The sequence below is a fragment of the Cebus imitator genome, unplaced genomic scaffold, assembly GCF_001604975.1.
Source record: "Cebus imitator isolate Cc_AM_T3 unplaced genomic scaffold, Cebus_imitator-1.0 Scaffold547, whole genome shotgun sequence".
Taxonomy (NCBI): Eukaryota; Metazoa; Chordata; class Mammalia; order Primates; family Cebidae; genus Cebus; species Cebus imitator.
Genome location: NW_016107862.1, coordinates 160,835 through 181,757, shown reverse-complemented (window position 1 = coordinate 181,757; position 20,923 = coordinate 160,835). Strand labels below are relative to the sequence as shown.

The following is a 20,923-nucleotide window of genomic DNA, read 5'->3' as shown; positions in this document are numbered from 1 at the left end:
TTTTTTTTTTTTTTTTTGAGGTGGGGTTTCACTCTGTCATCCAGGCTGGAGTGCAGTGGGACAGTCATTACTCACTGTAGCCTTGACCTCATGGGCTCAAGCAATCCTCCCACCTCAACCTCTCAAGTAGTTGGGACTACAGGTACATGCCAACATGCCCAGTTAAATAAATAAATAAAACTTTTTGTAAAGGTGGGGTCTCACTATGTTGCCCAGACTGGTCTTGAACTCCTGGGCTCAAGTGGTCCTCTTGCCTCAGCTTCTCCAAGTGCTGATATTTATAGGTTTGAGCACCGTGCTTGGCCTCCAGGAGGCTTTTAACTTACACTCAGATGAATCCAGGGAGAGAATGTGTTTGAAAGATTGAGATTAAAGAGTCAAATCAGGATAAGATAAGAGACGAAGCGCATTTTCCCTGACCAGATGCAGAGACCGGGAGACATTCAGGCTCACAAAATCTGGTTCTGAGACATTTAAGTATGCCAAGCATAAAAATGAGTCAGAAGAGCCCTGGAAGTGACTTTCAGCCCTGATCTGAAACTTTTGATAAGTTTTCATGTTTTCAATGAGGCATTTTTAAACTTAAAATAATCTCTGGATTATTTTAACAGGAGCCACCCTGTTTCTAGCCAGTGGTTGGTTTTGTGTGTGTGATAGCTTTTCTTCCTGATTGTTGTAGACACATATTAACTCTACCAATTTACTTTCTCCTGACTGATCTTAGGTGAACAATGACAAAAATTAACCTGCCAGTGGAGTGAGGATGGAAGGATCTTTGTTATTTCATTTCTGAGCCTTCTGTGCTCTGAACTATGGATCTATTCTCTATGCTTTGCTCCTGTTCTCACTGGCTCTCGTCACTTTGGGGCTGCTGGCAGTGATGCACATCACTACAGTTCATTTTGGGGTGGGACCATTCACTAGGAGAGCTTGCTGTCTCTTGGTTTTTCAAGCCAGGGAGTGGGAACAAGGGGATATGTTTCTGCCATTGGGACTTTGCTTGTTAAAATAAAACAGGGCTTTTTTCCTAATAAAAATTGTCTTCAGGCCAAACTCTTTATATTTACCAGTAAATCTTTATTGTTGATGTGAAGCAAGTTGTAGTTAAAGCATGTTTCTCTGGTAGTCTATTGCATGAGAATTCAGGTCACTTCCACAAACATTTGTTGAGGGTATGTTGAGAATGGTGCCAGGAGCTGGAGACAGAAGGATGAATAAAACTCCCTGTGTGCTCCTTAGTTGCTCACAGTCTGGGGAGGGACAGCCATGCAGGCAGTTAACTAAGAAGGAGTGATGGCCTTGTGACCTAGTTCAGTGGCAGGAGCCACCCTGTTTCTAGCAGCCCACATTTGAGAAGGGGTCACGTAAGAGACTGACTTGAGCACCAACAACCATTTTCAAAATGAGGCCACTTATTGTTTGAGATATCTGGTGACAGAGTCCTATTTTAATCCTTTTATTTATTTTAATTTTTTTGAGACTAGTTCTCACTCTGCCACCCAGGCTGGAGTGCAGTGGCTCTATCATGGCTCACTGCAGCCTTGACTTCCTGGGTTCAGGTGATTCTTCTACCTCAGTCTTCTGAGTGGCTGGAATTACAGGAGTGCACCACCACGACTGGCTAATTTTTTTTGTGTGTGTGTATTTTTTGTAGAGACAGGGTTTTGCCATGTTGCCCGGCCTGGTCTCAAACTTCTGGGCTGAAGTGAACTACCTGCCTTGGCCTCCCAAAATTCTGGGATTATAGCCATGAGTCACTGCGCCAGACTCCTATTTTAATTTTAATTCTTTAATTTATTGGCTTTGCCACTTTAAATTGCTAGGTCTTCAAGGATGATTTTGTTTGGTTGTGGGCATAAAAAAACTACATTTTCATTGTGGTATCCTAGTTTTAAACACTTGTGCATCTACATATTGTGAGAATTTTCTTATCTCCTTACTACTTTGCTTCTAGGATCACACTGTACTCTTTGTTTTGTTGTGTTACATTGATTAATTAATTCTATTAATAGTTTCATAAGCATTAAGCCATCTTTAATTTTAGAACAAACTTTGCCGATCATAGTGTTATATTTTTATTTTCTAGCATTTTATTTAGACTATGTTTATTTATTTATTTATTTGATATTATGCTGAATGATTTCTTATTGGAGAGTAGATATTTGACCTTCCCTTTAAATATTTTCTATAGACACTTGTTCTGGATAAAAACATTTCTAGTGTTTTAAAAACAAATTTCAGTAATATATGTTTTCCTAGAAAATTATTAATCTCACCTAGCTTTTAGAAATTATTAGCCACAAATTGCATATCGAATTTTACAAATAATATTTCATGTTCTCTGAATTGGTGGTTGCATCCCTCTTTTTAGTCCGACTTAGTATTATTTCCCTTTCTCTCAATCTCTTTCTCTCATCAGACCTGCCAAAACTTTTTTCCTTATATCAGTCCATCCAACCTGTTTATTCAGATAGCCATCAGAGCCCACATGATACCTTTTTTAAAATGACAATAGTACCTTAAAGTGGTACCTTAAATTACAGTGCTTTGGAATACTGTGACATGAAGCAGTTTTTTTAGAGAATCATAGAAAGACTACTGGTCTTACTTGAAGCGACTTCTGGTGTTACTTTTGGCAAATAATTTGTATGAGCTATGGCTTCCTTGGGTATAAAATGAATGGAACATGTGTTTGGCCTACTGCACAGCATTGCTGTAGTGATCAAGTGAGATAACGTACGTGAGAGTGCTTTGAAAACTATAAAACATGAACAAACAAAGTGTCACTGTCACAAAATAATGCTGCTTTTAGGCTGTATAGAAAAAAACAAGCAAATAGCCCTTTTCATAACATTGAAAGCATTTTTTCTACATCACAGAGATCATATAGACTCTCTTCTTGAAAATGGTTGCAGGATTTGTCCTGATGAATTATTTTAGTTTCAGGGGAAAGTGTTTCCTCATCACCCTCCCCCCAGCATAAAAAGTTCTCATTCTACTAAATTAGAAATGTGCACTAAAGACCTGTTCAATAAAGGACACTGAAATGGAAATTAACTCAAGTCTGCTTTCAATTAATTTCAATTCCCCAAAGTGTAAAACTTTCCTTTTCTGTCACAGCAGTAATTGGAAAGTAATAGACAATCCTCAGTTTTTGTGGTCTTATGTGTGTATGTGGGGAGGAGGGTACACATTCTAGGTCAGTCTCGGGGAGGGTCAGGAGACTTTTCAGTATTCTTTAGGTTTCTGTTAACTTATTATTTTAAAATTTTTTCTGAATTAATTTAGAAAATTTTTTAAAATAATAAGTTAACAGAAACCTAAAGAATACTGAAAAGTTTGGCTATAACTTCTTATTGTTTCAACATTCTTATTTCTCTATATAAATAATTTTAGAACCCTTGTTTTTAAACAGTGGAAACTAATCTTCAAAGGAAATCCTTCCCTGCTAGGCGCTGTGGCTCATTCCTATAATCCCAGCACTTTGAGAGGCCGAGGTGGGAGGATCGCTTGAGCCCAGGAGGTTGAGGCTACAGTGAGCCAAGATCGTGCCACTGTACTTCAGCCTGGGTGACAGAGTGAGACCCTGTCTCAAAAAAAAAAAAAAAAAAAAGGAAATCCTTCCCAAAAGCTGTAGTATGTGAATCAGACAAGAACAGAGAGACTCTGGTTGAAGGGGGTAAGAAGAGGGACCCAGAACCCCATCAGCTTGGTGGCTTCCTCTCTGCACTCAAGACAGACTCGAGGATGACTAAGGGCTTCGAAAAATATAAACTGAAAACCACTGCTTTATATCATGATCAGGCATGATATAGAGACCAACAGGCTCTTTCTAAAAACTTAATATTTTCCCAAGGGTCTACCAAGGCCTGAATGGGTGTTTATAGGGGTTGGCACTGCAACCGTAGAGATGGAAAGAATGGAAGAAGGTTGGGGGGAATAGGAGCCACATTAACTTGGTGAGAGGCATGTGGCAGCATCTGATGGTTATTTATTCAAAGGCAGGCAGTGGTTCAAGGGCTAGCAATGGCAGAGTGAAGAATTACTAGGCTCAGAGTGAGGGATTCCCAGTATGAAATGAAGAGCAGACTACAGGTGAGATCTCAAAGGGACTTTCATAATCATATCAAGGCTTTTTCTAGAATAAGTCATATTACCTTTCTATATAATGCTGTTACTATGCTCCCTTTTCAAATGTACTCTTTTATACATATTATTCATTATCACAGTCGTACTTGTCAACCTAGAAATTCTCTTTTGGAAACTTAGCTTAAGAAAAAAATGTCCTAAATATGAAGAAAAAGGACTCTATTTCTTTTTATATTCATTTATTATAGTAAAAACCAGAAAACTACCCTAGTAATTGGGGGAGGGAAAGAAAACGATGACACATTTTCTTAAGCAACTATTTCTTAGTCACTAAATACAATGATTATGAAACTATTTGGAGAAAGCCAGAACTAATAAATAAAAGAACCAGTTCTGAAATTGTATGGACCTGCCTGAATTACAATTCTGGCTCCCTCTGCCGTGATCCTGGCATATTATTACCTCATTTTCCCAAGCCTCAGTAGTCTCATCTAGAAAATGGGGATAATGACATATCATCAACAGAATCAATATGAGAATTTAATTAAATGAGACAATATAAATAAAATATGAAGCATCGTGTTTTGCACATAGCAGCTGTTCAACAAATGTTCTTTCTCCCTTCACCATTCCTTATATAGCATATGGGAAAATGCCTATGCTCTGTCAACAAATTGTTTTTTCTTTTTGAGACAGGATCTTGCCCTGTTGCTCAGGCTGGAGTGCAGTAGTGCAATCGTAGCTCACCGCAGCCTTGAACTACTGGGCTTAAATGATCCTTCCACCTAAGCCTCCCAAGTAGCTGAGACTATAGGCTCTGTCAACAAATTTGACAAACTTAAGGAAATACATAGTTCCTAGGAAAATATAAATGACTAAATTAAGCTGAAAAGTTACCTAGATCAATTTGTTTTGAAAAAATGGAAAAGGCTTTGAAGATCTGATTACTTTTTTAAAAAGGTACCAAGATCAAATGGTTTCATAGCTATGCTCTAAACCTATGCATGTACCTATGTACATAAGCCATGTATGTACCTATGCAACAATATTGCATGTTCTTCACATGTACCCCAAAACCTAAAACGCAATTTAAAAAAAGAACAGATAATTCCAATATAATTGAAGTTTTTGTAGGTTATAGAAAAAGATGGAAAACTTCTAATTCATTATGGCTAATATAAGCTTACTGACAAAATAAAATAGAATTAAAAAAAAATTTACCAGGTGGGTGAGATGGCTCACGTCTGTAATCCCAGCACTTTGGGAGGCCAAGGTGGGTGGATCACTTGAGGCCAGGAGCTTGAGACCAGCCTGGCCAACATGGCAAAACCCCATCTCTACTAAAAATACAAAAAATTAGCTAGGTGTGGTGGTGCATGCCTGTAATCTGAGCTACTCAGAAGGCTGAGGCATGAGAATCGCTTGAACCCAGGAGGTGGAGGTTGCAGTGAGCTGAGATTGTGCCACTGCACTGGGGGACAGAGACTCTGTCTCAGAAAAAAAAAAAAAAAGAATATTTCAATAGCAAAAGTGACCACAAAGTCAAAAGGCACAAAGATAAATGGAAAAAATATTGCATATAACAAATGAACAGTTAATACATATTATTTAGAAGCTCTCACTACTTGGTAAAGGAAAAAAAAGGCAGATAACCCAAAAGAAAATTAGGCAAATCAGAGGGTTAATTTACAGACAAGCAAATCTAAATGTATAGTAAGTATACAACTTAGAGATGCTCAGTAGCACTAGCAATAAGCAAAACTAGCTATGAACTATCACTTGTCACCCATCTGACTGACAAGAACTAAAAAGCGTTAAAATCCACTACTGGCTGGAATGCAGGAGAAAGGTACTCAGGCAACATTCCTGGGGGAAATGAGAATAGTTATAGCCTTTTTGGAAAGCAGCCTAGCCAAATCTATGGAAACTTCACTTAAATAAAAGCACCAATATGTAAGGCTCTATGTATCAAGATGCTTGTTGTGAGATTGTTTCCAGTGGCAAAAATAATGGAAATAAAGGGAATGTTCATCAGTGGAGAAGTATGAACACAGTTCATTTGTACCATGGAATATTATTACAAGTAACTTCTTAGGGCCAAGTGTGGTGGCTCACACCTGTAATTCCAGCATTTTGGGAGGCCGAACCAAGCAGGTCACCTGAACTCAGGAGTTCGAGACCAGCCTGGCCAAAATGGTGAAACCTCATCCCTACTAAAATTACAAAAATTAGCTAGGCATGGTGGCATGCACCTGTAATCCCAGCTACTCTGGAGGCTAAGGCAAGAGAATTGCTTGAAATCGGGAGACAGAGGTTGTGGTAAGCCAAGATCCTACCACTGCACTCTAGCCTGGGAAGACAGTGAGACTCCATCTCCAAAAAAAAAAAAAAAAGTAATTTCTTAGATCTATACCAATTAACTTGGAGAGATGGCCACAATGTATTAAGTGAGAGTAAGATGCAGAGAAGTATACTATATAAACCTGCAGTGACAACCCGACTCCATATATGTATATTCTGTATATGACTGCATGCAATTACATGAGGATGGAAAAAAGAATGAAAGAATACCAGAGATTATTAACATCAGTTGGGATTGGGGAGAAACACTTATACCCTCTGCTCAAACAGCCACAATAAAAACAGCATAAATAATAGTCCAATTTTTTTAATTTTTAAAAAGTTTTTCTTCACTTTTTTTTATCTGTACAATAATAATCCCATGTTTATTTTAGTTTTTCCTTTACAGAGATGGGATCTTGCTTTGTTGCCTAGGCTGATCTTGAACTCCTGGCCTCAAGTGATCCTCCATCCTTGGCCATCCAAAATGCTGGGATTACAGGCATGAGTCACTGCACTCAGCCATGATCCAATTTTTAAAAGAAAGTAAAATGTTTATGCTATAATATAGATAGGAAAGGTAGGCATAAAATTTTAGGTAGGCTTCATTAATAATTATGTAAAACATTCCAGAGAAAAAATATTAACAGTCAATACAAACAAGTGATCAGGATAGTTGTTTAAGTAGAAGCATTGCAGTTGCTTTGTTCCCTATATACTTTCCAAATTTTCTCTAATGTAGTGTTTTTGTTTTTGTTTTTGTTTTTGTTTTTGTTTTTGTTTTTAGATGGAGTTTCACTCTGTTCCCCAGGCTGGAGTGAAGTGGTGCGATCTCGGCTCACTGCAATCTCCGCCTCCTGGGTTCAAGTGATTCTCCTGAGTAGCTGAGATTACAAGTGTGCACTACCATGCCTGACTAATTTTTATATTTTTAGTAGAGCAGGGTTTCAACATGTTGGCCAGGCTGTTGCTGAACTCCCGTTTCAAGCTATCTGCTCGCCTCAGCCTCCCAAAGTGCTGGGATTATAAGCGTGAGCCACCATGCCTGGCCTCTAATGTAGTTTTGTTGCTTTTGTAATTTATTAAATAAAATTTCTAACTTACTATCCATCACACATGTTTATTATGTCTCATGGTGGCTCCGCCTGTAATCTCAACACTTTGGGAGGACAAAGTGGAAGAATTGCTTGAGGCCCAGAGGTCAAGAACAGCCTAGGCAACATGGGGAGATGCTGTCTCTACAAAAAATAAAAAATTAGCCATGGATGGTGGCATATGCCTGTAATCCAAGCTACTTAGGAGGCTGAAGCAGGTGGGTCCCTTAAGCCCAAGAGTTCCAGGTTACACTGAGCTATGATCATGTCATTGCACTCCAGCCTGGGCAGATCAAGACTCCGTTTCTACAAAAAATAAAATAAAATAAAGTATTATGTCTTGAAATAAGTGGTCATGTGTACATACGTGAGTATGAGGATATTTTAGCTTAGAAAATGTATAAGTTTTCATTTTACCTGTGATATATGGATTTTTGTTTTTTGTTTTCAATTAGTTACAGATTAATGACTAAATCTCCAGGAAAAATCAACCACAAAAATCCCATAAAGACATGGCTTTGCATATTTAAAGATTTTTTTTCCCCGAAATAGTAACAGAAATCACTTCTAAAGACCACTTTTAAAGCTGTGTGGCTTTGGGCAGGCCACTTCTCTTCCCCTCCTCAGGTCTCATTTGCTTCTTTTATAAATGAATAAGTTGGAGAGAATCATTTTCTCAGGACTCTGGCTGTAACATTCTGTGATTTAATTATGTTCATTCTAGAATGGATTAGATATCAAGTAAATTAACCATTGCTAAGGAGGAGAGAGTCCTCATCTTAGTAATGTTTATATTGGTTGTGAAAAAAGATTCAAGATAGTTATGAAAGATGCCCTACCTTGGCATAACTTTCATGCTTACATGAAAGATGTGCAAGAGTTTAAACAGCATATGGCCTTGACTTTGGGCCTTTCTTTATATTCCTCATTTATAACTATGTAGCTGTTTTCCAATAGCTTTTTACCAGTGTGTATCTTCCCACCCTGGCAACTTATTATTATTATTATTATTTGGTTTGGACACATTCCATATTTTATAGTAAAGTGTTTTTTTTGTTGTTGTTATTTTTTGTTTGTTTCTTGAGATGGAATTTTGTCCTTGTTGCCCAGGCTGGAGTACAATGGCATCATCTTGTCTCACTGCAACCTCTGCCTCCTGGGTTCAAGCGATTCTCCTGTCTCAGCCTCCTGAGTAGCTGGGATTACAGGCATGTGCTACCACGCCTGGCTAATTTCGTATTTTTAGTATAGATGGGGTTTCTCCATGTTGATCAGGCTGGTCTAGAACTTGTGACCTCAGGTGATCTGCCCACCTCAGCCTCCCAAAGTGCTGGGATTACAGGCATAAGCCACTGTGCCCTGCCTTTTTTTTTGAGACACAGTCTTGCTATGTCGCCCAGGCTGGAGTGCAGTGGTATGATCTTGTCTCACTGCAACCTCCACCTCCCAGGTTCAAGCAATTCTCCTGCCTCAGCCTCTCTAGTAGCTGGGATTACAGGCACCTGCCACCATGTCCAGCTATTTTTTGTGTTGGTAGTAGATACGGGGTTTCACCATGTTGGCCAGGCTGGTTTCCAACTCCTGACCTCAAGTTATCCGTATACCTCAGCCTCCCACAGTGCTGGGATTACAGGCATGAGCCACCACACCCGGCCCATAATAAAGTCTTAAATCAACTCTCTTCAGGTATAATTTATGTAAGATAAAACGTACCCAATTAAAATATACATTCAATGAGTTTTGACAAATTAGTGCACCCATATACCACTAACACAATTAAGCAATAGAACATTTCTATCATCCTAAAAAGTTTCCTGTGCAGCCAGGCATAGTGGTTTATGACTACAATCTCAGCACTTTGGGAGACCGAGGAAAGGGATTCGCTTGAGCCCCGGAGTTCAAGACCAGCCTCGGTAACATAGTGAGTCCCCTGACTCTACGAAAATAAAAAAATCTGCGAGGCATAGTGGTATCCACCTGTAGTCCTAGCTACTTAGGAGGCTGAGGTGGGAGGATCACTTGAGCCCAGGAGTTCAAGGCTATAGTGAGCCATCATAAGCCGCTGCACTGCAGCCTGGGCAGTAGAGTGAGACCTTGTCTCAAAAAAAAAAAAAAAAAAAAAGAAAAAGAAAAATCCCTATGCCTCTTCCCAGTTATCCCTCCACCTCCTGCTCCAGGCAACCGTTGAGCTGCATTTTGTCAGTGTAGATTAGATTTGTCTACTCTGGAGTGATGAACAAAGTTTAAAGTTGTGTTTTCTTAATCTTGGATAGTGTTCAGATGTTTGTGTTGTTTCAATCAGGTTTCTTAGTTATAAGCAACAGAAAACAAAGTCTGCCTGATTTAAACAGCAGAGGAATTTGTTGAAAGGAGATGGACAGCTCATGTAATTGCTGGGAAGCTGGAGAACCGAGTTTGGGATTCTATGGCTAGCAGCAATGCCTAAATTATATAGTACAACTGTTCTAGTGAGGAAAGCACTGAAAACAGCACCTTGAATTTCCTAATATGTTTGTAACAGAAAATGGTCACCACCACTACCCTCACTGCCACTGCTGTCTTAGAAGGTAGAAAGAATATCAAGTATCTGCCTTAGGAATTATTTTTGCAACTGCCAGTGTTAATTGGGGCAGGTGCCTCTGAGTAGTATGTCCTAGGTCATGTGTCTATCATGCCTTAGCTGCAAGGGAGGCTAGAAGAACCTGGCGCTTTCAGCCTCTATAATGGGAGGCATCTGATCAAGCCTCACAAGGCAGGGGAATTCTTCAAACTTAGGAAAGGGTTAAAATGCTGGATGGCTGAAAAGAGGGCCAGTATCCTCAACATTGAGTGTGTGTTGGATTGCATTCCGACCTCGCAGCTTCATGTCTAATGGTTACGACAGACACAGCATATTTGATTAGCATTTCATGGATGCAAAGGAGTCTACCAGGTGCCGAAAGTGGGGACAAGGCTATCAAGAAATGTACTATTTAATGGAATAGAAACAGATGTATTGGCCTTTATATCTGCTCAAGTTTTTTCTCTTTAAGATAATTTCCTTGGGGCAGGGTATGGTGGCTCACACCTGTAATCCCAGCACTTTGGAAGGCTAAGATCAGATTATCACTTGAGCCTGGGAGTTTGTGACCAACCTGGGCAACATAGGGAGACCCCATCTCTACAAAATATATATATACATATATATATATATATATGTATATATATATACATATATATATATATCCAAGTGTGGGGGCATGTGCCTGTGGTTCCAGCTATTTGGGAGGCTGAGGTGGGAGGCTTGACCCAGGAGGTCAAGGCTGCAGTGAGCCATGATTGCATCACTGCACCCTATCCTGGGTGACAGAGCAAGACCCTGTTTGAAAAAAAAAGCAAAGAAAATTTCCTTAAACTATGACTTGCTAATAAAACCAATAGGTCTTAATTAATTGATTTGATCCAAAAAAGAATGTAGCATATTGAAAAACTACTCTAAATTTGAATAATGGATTTTATATGTATTCACAAAATGACATTTATCTTGACGTTAAATGTTTACTCAGCTTAATATTTTTTTCTCTTCTGAAATTGCATGTACCTCAGGCTGTGTTCAACTTTTTAAAGTTAACACCTGAAGTAAGTTCAGTTTCTTTGACAGTTCTACCTGTTATCCCTTACTCTTGATTTGAATTGACAGGTGCAGGGAAGAGGAGGTGGCCTGAGCCAGGACGATGAGGATGCAATGTTGAAGAATAAGCGGGAGAAGAGAAGTAACCGGCACTATGGAAAAAACCAAAACAAAGCAAGGTCAGATTTTTCCTATGTCTTGCTTTAGGGCTTAGAATTCAAGAAATGTAGATTTTTGTCTTGTATACCACTATCTCAAAACATGACAATATGTCAACTATTTTCATTTCCCTATCATAATATAATGACTATGAAGACTATAGACTAGGTGCTGAAAAAATAGGAAATGCTATTAGAATTTGTTCTGGATTGTTATCTCATTTTTCTTAGCAATAAGTTTAGGACTCTCTCAGAACAACAAGCTGGGTAAGGCCAAGACACAGATTCAAATACTAGACATCTATCACCTTCTAAACTAGCCTAGAAGCATAAGTGCTTTCTCTTTTAATCGTTACCATATAGAAACAGCTGTATAGAAGTAGATTCTCTTATCATCTCCAATTTACAGAAGAGGAAACAGTCATAGAGAAGTCAGGTGACAACTACAAAGTATCAAAGTTAGGTCTGGGATCTGGATCCTTCCTCCAAAGCCCTAATTCTTGCTATTTTACCAGGCTGTTGGGACATAGTATGAAATTCTCTAAATAATCTTTACTCAAGCTTATGCAGGAAGTTTCGGTAACCTCAAATCAAATGGATTTTGTAGGGCCAGACTTCTGTGTGTATAAATTCCGGGCTAAGGCTGTATATTATTTATGAACTTAAATACCGAGGCTGGAGGGGTTTCCTGTACCAGCTTGCCTTAGGAGAACAATACACACAACCACACAACCAAATGTTTGCAACCAGGCGTTTCCTCTATAAACTGCTCGATGCACACAATGTATGCATTGCGACATACTGGAGAAGTAGCTAAATGGATAAGCAACCAGCTGAATGTTTTACATGGATTGCCTCATCTTTATGGCCAACCAATGTAGTTCTGAAAAAGACATTCTAGGCTAACCTCTTTTTCTCCCTAGGTTGTGAATGGTCTCTCCAGTCCCCTCCCCTCCCCTCCCTTCCCCTCCCCTCCCCTCTCTTCCCTTCACCTCCCCTCCCTTCTCCTCCCCTCGACTCCCCTCCCCTCCCCTCTTGTTTGAGACAGAGTTTCACTCTTGTTGCCCAGGGTGGAATGCAATGGCATGATCTCAATCTCGGCTCACTGCAACTTCCACCTCCCATGTTCAAGCAATTCTCCTGCCTCAGCCTTTCGAGTAGCTGAGATTATAGGCGCCCACCGCCATGCCCGGATAATTTTTGTGTTTTTAGTAGAGATGGGGTTTCACCATGTTGGCCAGGCTGGTCTCCAACTCCTGATCTCAGGTGATCCACCTGCCTCAGCTTCCCAAAGTGCTGGAATTACAGGCGTGAGCCACTGTGCCAGGCCTGTGAATGGTTTTCTACAACCTACTACCTCCTCTGTGTGTGCCCTGTGTTTCTTGAAGCCTAGTACTATACAATACTGTTTTCTTCTGCCTGTATCCTTCCCAGAACCTTTCCGTTGACAATTCTGTCAGCTGTCTTGCCTAGGAGGACAGCAAGATTCCCTTAGCTGAACTTGGCTGTGACAGTAGGACACAGTTCAGAAGTCTGGCAAAGATCAGAGGTGGGAGAAGTAGAGGACATTTTATGCAGGCACACTAAGAGCAGTAAGTGCCTGGTGAAGAGTCGCCTTCCTGACTATAGAACTGTCCCCGCAGGTCAATTTCAGACAGCCTCAAGAACATAATAAAGACATTTCCTGCGAATTCCTTTCTGTGTGTTTAATAATCACACATCATTCAGTTTGCTTGAGAAACTTCCCTACTGTAGTAGAATGTGGTTTTCTATTGCAAGAGTCTATCAGGTAGATACTGGTTTAGTGATTAGGATGTGTGAATATGGATACCACATATATCAGCTCATTTTTTGTTTCTCTTGAATCATTGGTTTCTTGTTATGCAGGCACAAATGCAGGATCGTATACATTCCCTTATTTCCTGTATATATCTGAAGGGGATAGGGACAGAATGAGTAGTGTTGATTGAACAAAGCTCTTTCTCTCTGCAGGAGAGAATGAACATATGCCGGTGAATAATCCTTCCACGCAGATTTACCAGGTAAAGACAAATCGATTGTTTGGAATGCTTCCATGTATAATAGTGATGACTGACTATCCTTCATGCGTAGATGTTTTTAGCACTTACAAGTGCTTCCATATATATTGTTGCACTTGTTCTTTTAGCAGGCCTGTGAGACAGGCAGTGCAGTGGGTTCCGCTACTCACAGTGTACTTTGGAAAGAACTGATTTTTTTTTTTTTTTTTGAGACGGGGTCTTTCTGTGTTGCCCAGGTTGGTCTTTAACTCCTGGGCTCAAGCTCAGCTTCCTGAGTAGCTGAGACTATAGGGGAGCACCACTGTGGTAGGCTGAGAACTCATTATTGCAAGACAAGTTGTTTGCTGGGTGCAGTGGCTCACGCCTGTAATACCAGCACTTTGGGAGGCCAAGGTGGGCAGATCATGAGGTCAGGAGTTTGAGATCAGCCTGACCAACATGATGAAACCCCATCTTTACTAAAAATACAAAAATTAGCTGGGCATGGTGGCGCACACCTGTAATCCAGCTATTCAAGAGGCAGAGACGGGAGAACCACGTGAACCTGGGAAGCGGAGGTTGCAGTGAGCTGAGATCGCACCACCGCACTCCAGCCTGGGCAACAAAGCAAGATTCCATCTCAAAAAAAAAAAAAAAAGAAAAAAGAAAGACAAGTTATCCCATTTATAAAACGAAGCACTACCACCCCTACCTCCACTCTGCTTCTCTTGCCTGCTGCCCCCATCGCCATGGCTGTTACACTGCAAGGTAACGTGTCCATCAGAGAGGAGAGGGAAAGATCTGTTTTCTTGCTTTCTATGTCAGCAGGGAGAATTGAGAATGAAAAAGGGTTAACATTGTAAATGTTCAAATATATGCATAGGAAAAATTTTCAAGCTCTTTTTAAACAATGGGAACAATTTACTTTACCAGGAAGATAAAAGTTCTGCAAAACACCTTTGCAGTAAGAGTCATATGAGATTGCTTTGGTCCTCTAAGTAGTGTTTACTTGGCTTCTGTCTCTCAACCATAAATTTAAAGTACATTTCTGTTCTTAAAAATCATGGAACTTTATTCTGACATAATTTGTAATATAAATGCAACTTGGGCAAGGGAAACTCATGCTCCTCTCCAGACTTTAGGCAGTGCTGTCTGGAATATCCAAAAAGGAAGAAAACATTGACAGAGCTTGGTGGGAGGTTGGGAGAAAGGATGCTTTCAAAGTTGGCTCTAAGGTTTTAAGCCCTGGTAACTAGGAAAAGAGAATGCTCTCTCAAGCAGAAATATAGGAGTCCAGAAGAGTAGATAGTTTGGAGGAAATGTTATTTAGATTTGTTGAGTTTAAATGACAGTAAAGTGAAAATGACAACCAGTTCCCAGAATTATCATGTAAGAGATCTTTGCTATAGACCAAACTAGGGCAAGCCAACATAGGATTATGAAAGCATTACTTAACCATATTGCCCCTATCTCAGACCAGCTATAGGATGAATGGAGGAAACAGCCTCATTTCAATAGAATGCACATTTATTGAGCAGTTACTATGTGCAAAGTCTACTGCTTGACCTCGTGGCAGATTAAACAGATGAAACAGACATTCTCATTGATTTTTATGTGTCCACAACCTGAAGAACACATAGAATAATATCTCTTGGCTGGGCGTAGTGGCTCATACCTGTAATCCCAGCACTTTGGGAGGCTGAGGTGGTGGATCACAAGGTCATGAGTTTGAGACCAGCCTGGCCAACATGGTTAAACTCTGTATCTGCTAAAGATACACAAAATTAGCCAGGCATGGTGGTGCATGCCTGTAATCCCAGCTACTCAGGCAGCTGAGGCAGGAGAATCACTTGAACGCAGGAGATGGAGGTTGCAGTGAGCCGAGATCAAGCCATTGCACTCCAGCCTGGGTAACAGTGCAAGACTCCATCTCAAAAAAAAAAAAAAAAAAAAGAATAATAGTTGTTCTTACAAGGTAAGCTGTTGAAAGGATTGTAATAGAGGCATTAATAAAATTCTGCGGGGAAGGGATGAATTAGTATTGACTAGAAGATTTGAGCTAGGTACTTAAGGACAAGCAGATCATTTGACAAGTAGGTATAGGTAAGGTTGTTTGGGACAGGGGACTAGCTTGAACAAAGGCCTAGAAGCAAAAATGGGTTTTCACTCAGCGCTGATTTTATGCCTCACTGGTCCAAGTCCTCCAGATGCTTTCCTTGCCCACTTCCCCTCTGTTCTCATCTGACCTGTGTATGACATTTGAATGAGTGTGAGTACCTCTTTAAAGTCAGGTATGATTTAAAGTCTATTATAGATTTTATGTAGTTCACTCCCTGAATGTTGGCTAAATATAACTGCAGTGAGGTGGCCTCATTATCTTATTGTGTTACAAATCCTAGTACGTCTGTTCACAGTGGATCACACAAAGCAATGGAAGTGAAGTTGGTCTCTATGACCTCTGTGATGCTATCATAACCCCATCCTTGTTTTAAAAGAACACTTCCTAAGCCCCAGTCTGCTTACTCCAAGCAACATTTAACCAAAAGAAGAAGAAGAAAAAGGAGAAGTAAAGAAAGAAGAAGAGAAAGAGGAAGGAGGGAACTGGGGAGGAGTTAACCATAACAGAATAAAATCTATAGTAGAAGGGAAGGCACCTGAAGTAAAATATGAAATTTTGGTCATTCTCTATCTCACTTTATTTTCTGGATAGATCCCATACCTACCTGACATTATCGTATATATTACCTGATTTGGTTTTTTTTTTTTCTGTCTCCTCATATAGAATGTAAGCTCTAAGGGCAGGAATTTAGTCCATTTTGCTCTCTGTTGAATTCTCAGTGTAAAGTACAATGCCTGGCATATAATACATATTCAATAAATATGAACTGAATGAATGAATGGATGACTATATTACAAGATGTCTGTATTTCTCTGAGCCAAGAGGTCTGATGCACTCATTTAGTCTTGTGCCAGTGTTGGGAAGATTTTGCCTGGGTCTTTTGGAAGAAAAGAAGAGATCCTCACTTCATACTCTAATTAAAACAAACGCCAAAGTGGATTAAAGGTTTAAATATTAAAAATTCAAACCATAAAATTTTAAAATAATTTCATTTGTCTCCAAATGTGAGATGTCTTTCTAAGTTAAAAAGCACTGGAAGAAATCACAAAGAAAGAGATTTGAGAGTTCATCCACATTATAATTTAAACTATTTCCATCATAAAAATATTCTAAACAAATTTAGAGGCAAATAACAAAATTAGGAAGACACAACAGTATTTCTTTTTTGTTTAAATTGTACTTTAGGTTCCGGGGTACATGTGCAGATAATGCAGGATTGTTGCATAGGTATATACATGGCAATATGGTTTGCTGCCTCTATCCCTCTGTTATCTAAATTTGGCATTTCTCCCCATGTTATCCCTTCCCAACCTCCCCACCCTCCACTGTCCCTCCCCTAACCTCCCCAACAGACCCCAGTGTGTGATGCTTCCCTCCCTGTGTCCATGTGTTCTCATTGTTCAACACCTGCCTATGAGTGAGAACAGACACATTAATATTTCAAAAGTTTAATCATAAATTAGTAGTTCGTGAAGGCCAATAAAAATGGAAACTTCCAAAACTCCAGTAGAAAATGAGCAAGGAACACAGACAGTTTACCAAAGTAAAGTTATAGATGGCTAAGAAAAAGTTGAAGCTCAAAGAAGCAATGATTAAAATAAGGAGTATTATATTTTGACTAATTAGCAAATAATAATTAATAATATTTCGTTCTGGTAAGTGTGTGTAATTGTTAGAAACTTTTAGAAAAGTCTATTCCCTTTTCCTTTTCATCTTATCCTTTGTTCACTGCACATACCCACCCCTCTCAGAGTTGTTGAATCAGATCTCTTTTCCAGAGTCAGGTGGCATCATTTTACCCTTTATTACTTCATTTTGCATATGGATTATAAAAATTATGATCCCATTAACATAAGAAGGGGTCCCATAATTAAGGCAACAGACGTAGTAACTGCACAATTTAGTGCTAGCCCAACATTCACACTAATGATTTGAACTCCAACTGTGTTTTTTTTTCTTTCTTTTTTTTTTTTGATATGGGGTTTCACCATGATAGCCAGGCTGGTTTTGAACTCCTGACCTCAGGTGATCCACCCACCTCAGCCTCCCAAAGTGCTAGGATTACAGGCGTGAGCCACCGCGCCCAGCTCCAACTGTGTTTTAAGCTCACTTGTAGCCTTAGGAATGTAAACACTGTGGCTTCTTCTATTTCTATTGTTTCATGTATTTTATTATTCAAGATTTGTTTTTCCAAATCCACTAATTTAGGACATTACCTATCATATATAACATTTCCAAGAATATACAGACATATTACCATAACTTTTCAAATCCTCTGGTCAAATATAACTTGTATAGTTATTAATTAGTTGAACAGATTGCCTCCCTGTGATATAGTAGCTTTCCCTTTGGGTCAAATACTACTAACATCTTCGACCCACAGGAAGTTCATATTTAGGAATTTATTCTAAGGAAATAATTAGAAATATATACAAAACTTTAAAACAAAAACATAATTTGCAGCATTAGTTATAACATTGAAAAATTACAAGCAACATACATTTCCAACAAAAGTGAATGGGTAGGTAAAGTATGGCAAATTCACAGGATGGAATATTATGTAGCCATCAAAAGTAGACATTCAGAAAAATTTTGAAGGCTATTGTAAATGCCTTATTGGAATATTAGGAGGAAAAAAAAGAGAGGTAGAATCAAATGTATCTGCAGTGTGATTTCAACTATATAGATATCTGCATTTATATGCATAGAACAAAATAGAAGGAAATGTGAGGGTTAATGGTAACACTGAAATAATGAAATTTGGGATGATTCTATTTGGCAATTCCCTTTTTTCTTGTTTATTTTTCTCTGTAATGAAAATAATTTTTAAAAGAAGTGATGTGCTAAAAGGACCTCTAATTGAAACACTATGGGAACCAGTCCTACAGTAATAGGTTTCATCATCAAAACTGTCATTGAAAGTTTTCTAGGATTTGTAAATCCTGATTGAGTCTCAGTCTCTTTTTGCCATTGAGGAATGTTCTTCTGATACCAGAGAAGTTAACTCTTCTAGGCCTGTAATGTATCCAGGGATCAATAAGAGAAATTTCCAGCACACCAGGCTTCATGTCAGTCTCAATAAGGCCCTGCAAGAATGACTTTAAGGGAATGTAAAGGAGTAGATTTGGGAAGTTTACTCTCGACATTCAAATTACTTGCTGCTCACTTTGTATTTTAAATCATTGCACTTCTGGGGATCAATACAGAGCCCTACAATTGGAAGATGGAAGTTGGCAGAAAACTCATATTGCTTCTGCAGTGACCCTGGTTTAGGGGGAAACCAAAGCAATTACCTTGGCCTCCTTGCCATCATGTATGTGCCACTGCGGAACACCTGGCTTTTGCTCTTATAGAATTGTAAGAATTGGGAGGTTTCCCAAACATCGACATTTATGACTTTGCAAGGTTCCCAAAGCACAGGTCCAGTTCCCCTAATTTACCTCTTGGTAGCCTCCTGACCTGGGTAATGTGGCAAAAAGGAAGAAATGTCTGTAAAACACAAGTTGAAATTTGTGAAAATTAAGTTTGAGGCCTGAGAGATCTTTCATGAAAAACAAAATTGGAAGACACTGACTAAAATTCATCTTAAGAAGAGTTAAGAAGCCAAGAAAAGAAAGAAAATTGAGACTCAGAAATTAAGAGCAGGAAATAGGAAGAATTCGGACTCCTCTCCCTTATTTATTTGAGCCTAAGATGCCCTCTGTGGTACCGTAGGCTTCGAAGTACAAGTCTTCCCTGAACCTACCTCCAGTGGGAGCCCGCCTCCAGCGGCAGGATGGAGGGATCATAACCTCTCTAGAGCACCTTCATGAGAAAATCAACGAGATGAGGAACGTGTTCAACTCGCTGGAGAACAAGGTAGACACCTGTTTCTAATCCTTGGGGTGGGCTGTGGGCTGTCGAAAAAGAAAGCTGAAGAGAGAGCAGAGAAAAGATGTTAAGACGGTGTCTTCACAGTATTTATTGTTCACAAGGGAGTGGTCAGGTTGGTAGTTGAAAACCACCCTGTAGGGGCTGAAGAGATTAGGATCCCTCAGCATCTTAAAATGACATGTTAGTCACGGTCTCTGTGGCGAAATCGGTTAGCGTTTTTGGCTGTTAACTAAAATGACATGTTGTATCAGGTGTGTGTCCTCCTAACGGCTTCCCTCCCTCACTGGTCAGTGCTGTGAAGCTGTTTTCAAAGCAGTAGCAAGACTTCAATAGCAGGTACCCATGGAGCTCAGAGTAATATGTTGGTAGGAAATGGGCACATGACTCAAAAATAGCTTTCAAAGACCCAGAGTACCTATGTCACCTGGCTATCAGGGGAAAATTTTAATAATTTTTTGAGAACTGGGGTTCTGCAGGGAAGGAAAGGTCCTTTTCCTAGGAGTTTGCTGCTGCCTTTTGGTCTCTGCAAAAAACCCTGCCTAAGAGAGCAAGATAATGAAACCTATTTCTGTTGGATAGTGTTTTCTTTTTTTTTTTTCCCAATCAGGAAATCTAAGTGAATGTCACTAAGAAGAATGTCAGCTTTCCTTCTTCCAATTTTAAAACTTGCATACATTTTTGGTTTAATGTCACATAGCTATCAATTTTTTTTTTTTTTTTTTGCTCACAGAAGATATATTTGTATAATGAAAAATCATCAGATCAGAAAGTGGTTGATCTGGTGATTTAATCCACCATGATGACTAAATTAGGACATGTGCCAAAATCCATTGCAAAGATTAATTACAATTTAAAATGATTGAAATGAAAAATGGATTGTTCATGATGTTTCCCAGCCTTCTAGCCCCAAACACTTGACAGGCTCTGCTTTTTTCCTCAAAATGATCTCTCTGGTTCCTCTTATTTCTCCCTACTCCCAGCAATCATTTGTAAGGCACAATGAACCACAAAATCCTACATTTTTAAAGTGTGATACAGGAGACCCTGTAGAGTGGGAGGTGCCTTTGTAGGTGGAAACCATGTGGATGACCTGATTCTGAAAATGTTCAGAAATACACATTCAAAGGAACTCTGTGAAGGTATCTGGACTTTAGTTTTCATTCCTTTAAAAGAAAAATATTTGAGGCCAGGCATGGTGGCTCATGCCTGCAATCCCAGCACTTCGGGAGGCCAAGGCAGGTGGATCATTTGAGGTCAGGGGTTTGAAACCAGGCTGGCCAACATGGTGAAACCCCATCTCTATTAAAAATATGAAACTTAGCTGGGCATGGTGGTGCATGCCTGTAATCCCAGCTACTTGGGAGGCTGAGGCAGGAGAATCACTTGAACCTGGGAGGCAGAGGTTGTAATGAGCCGAGATCATGCCACTGCACTCCAGCCTGGGTGACAGAGCAAGACCCTGTCTCAAAACAAAACAAAACAAAACAAAACAACAGCTGGGTGCAGTGGCTCACGTCTGTAATCCCAGCACTTTGGGAGGCCGAGGCGGGTGGATCACAAGGTCAAGAGATCGAGACCATCCTGGTCAACATGGTGAAACCCCGTCTCTACTAAAAATACAA

The 20,923-nt window shown here is 39.6% G+C and overlaps 1 protein-coding gene across 15 annotated transcripts in view; it reads left to right on the top strand.

Moving 5' to 3' along the window:
• ARHGEF33 (Rho guanine nucleotide exchange factor 33) overlaps positions 1-20,923 on the top strand; it is a 127,119-nt gene that overhangs the window by 17,534 nt on the left and 88,662 nt on the right. For 13 of the 15 annotated variants that reach the window (XM_037733786.1, XM_037733785.1, XM_037733787.1 and 10 more), the window contains 3 exons: positions 11,203-11,312; positions 13,284-13,333; positions 19,143-19,286. In XM_037733786.1, the coding sequence (XP_037589714.1) occupies positions 11,288-11,312; positions 13,284-13,333; positions 19,143-19,286 (219 nt within the window). In that variant the 5' untranslated portion in view covers positions 11,203-11,287. The remainder of the gene's footprint in view (positions 1-11,202; positions 11,313-13,283; positions 13,334-19,142; positions 19,287-20,923) is intronic. The other 2 variants (XM_017515300.2, XM_037733798.1) reach the window with 1 other exon arrangement.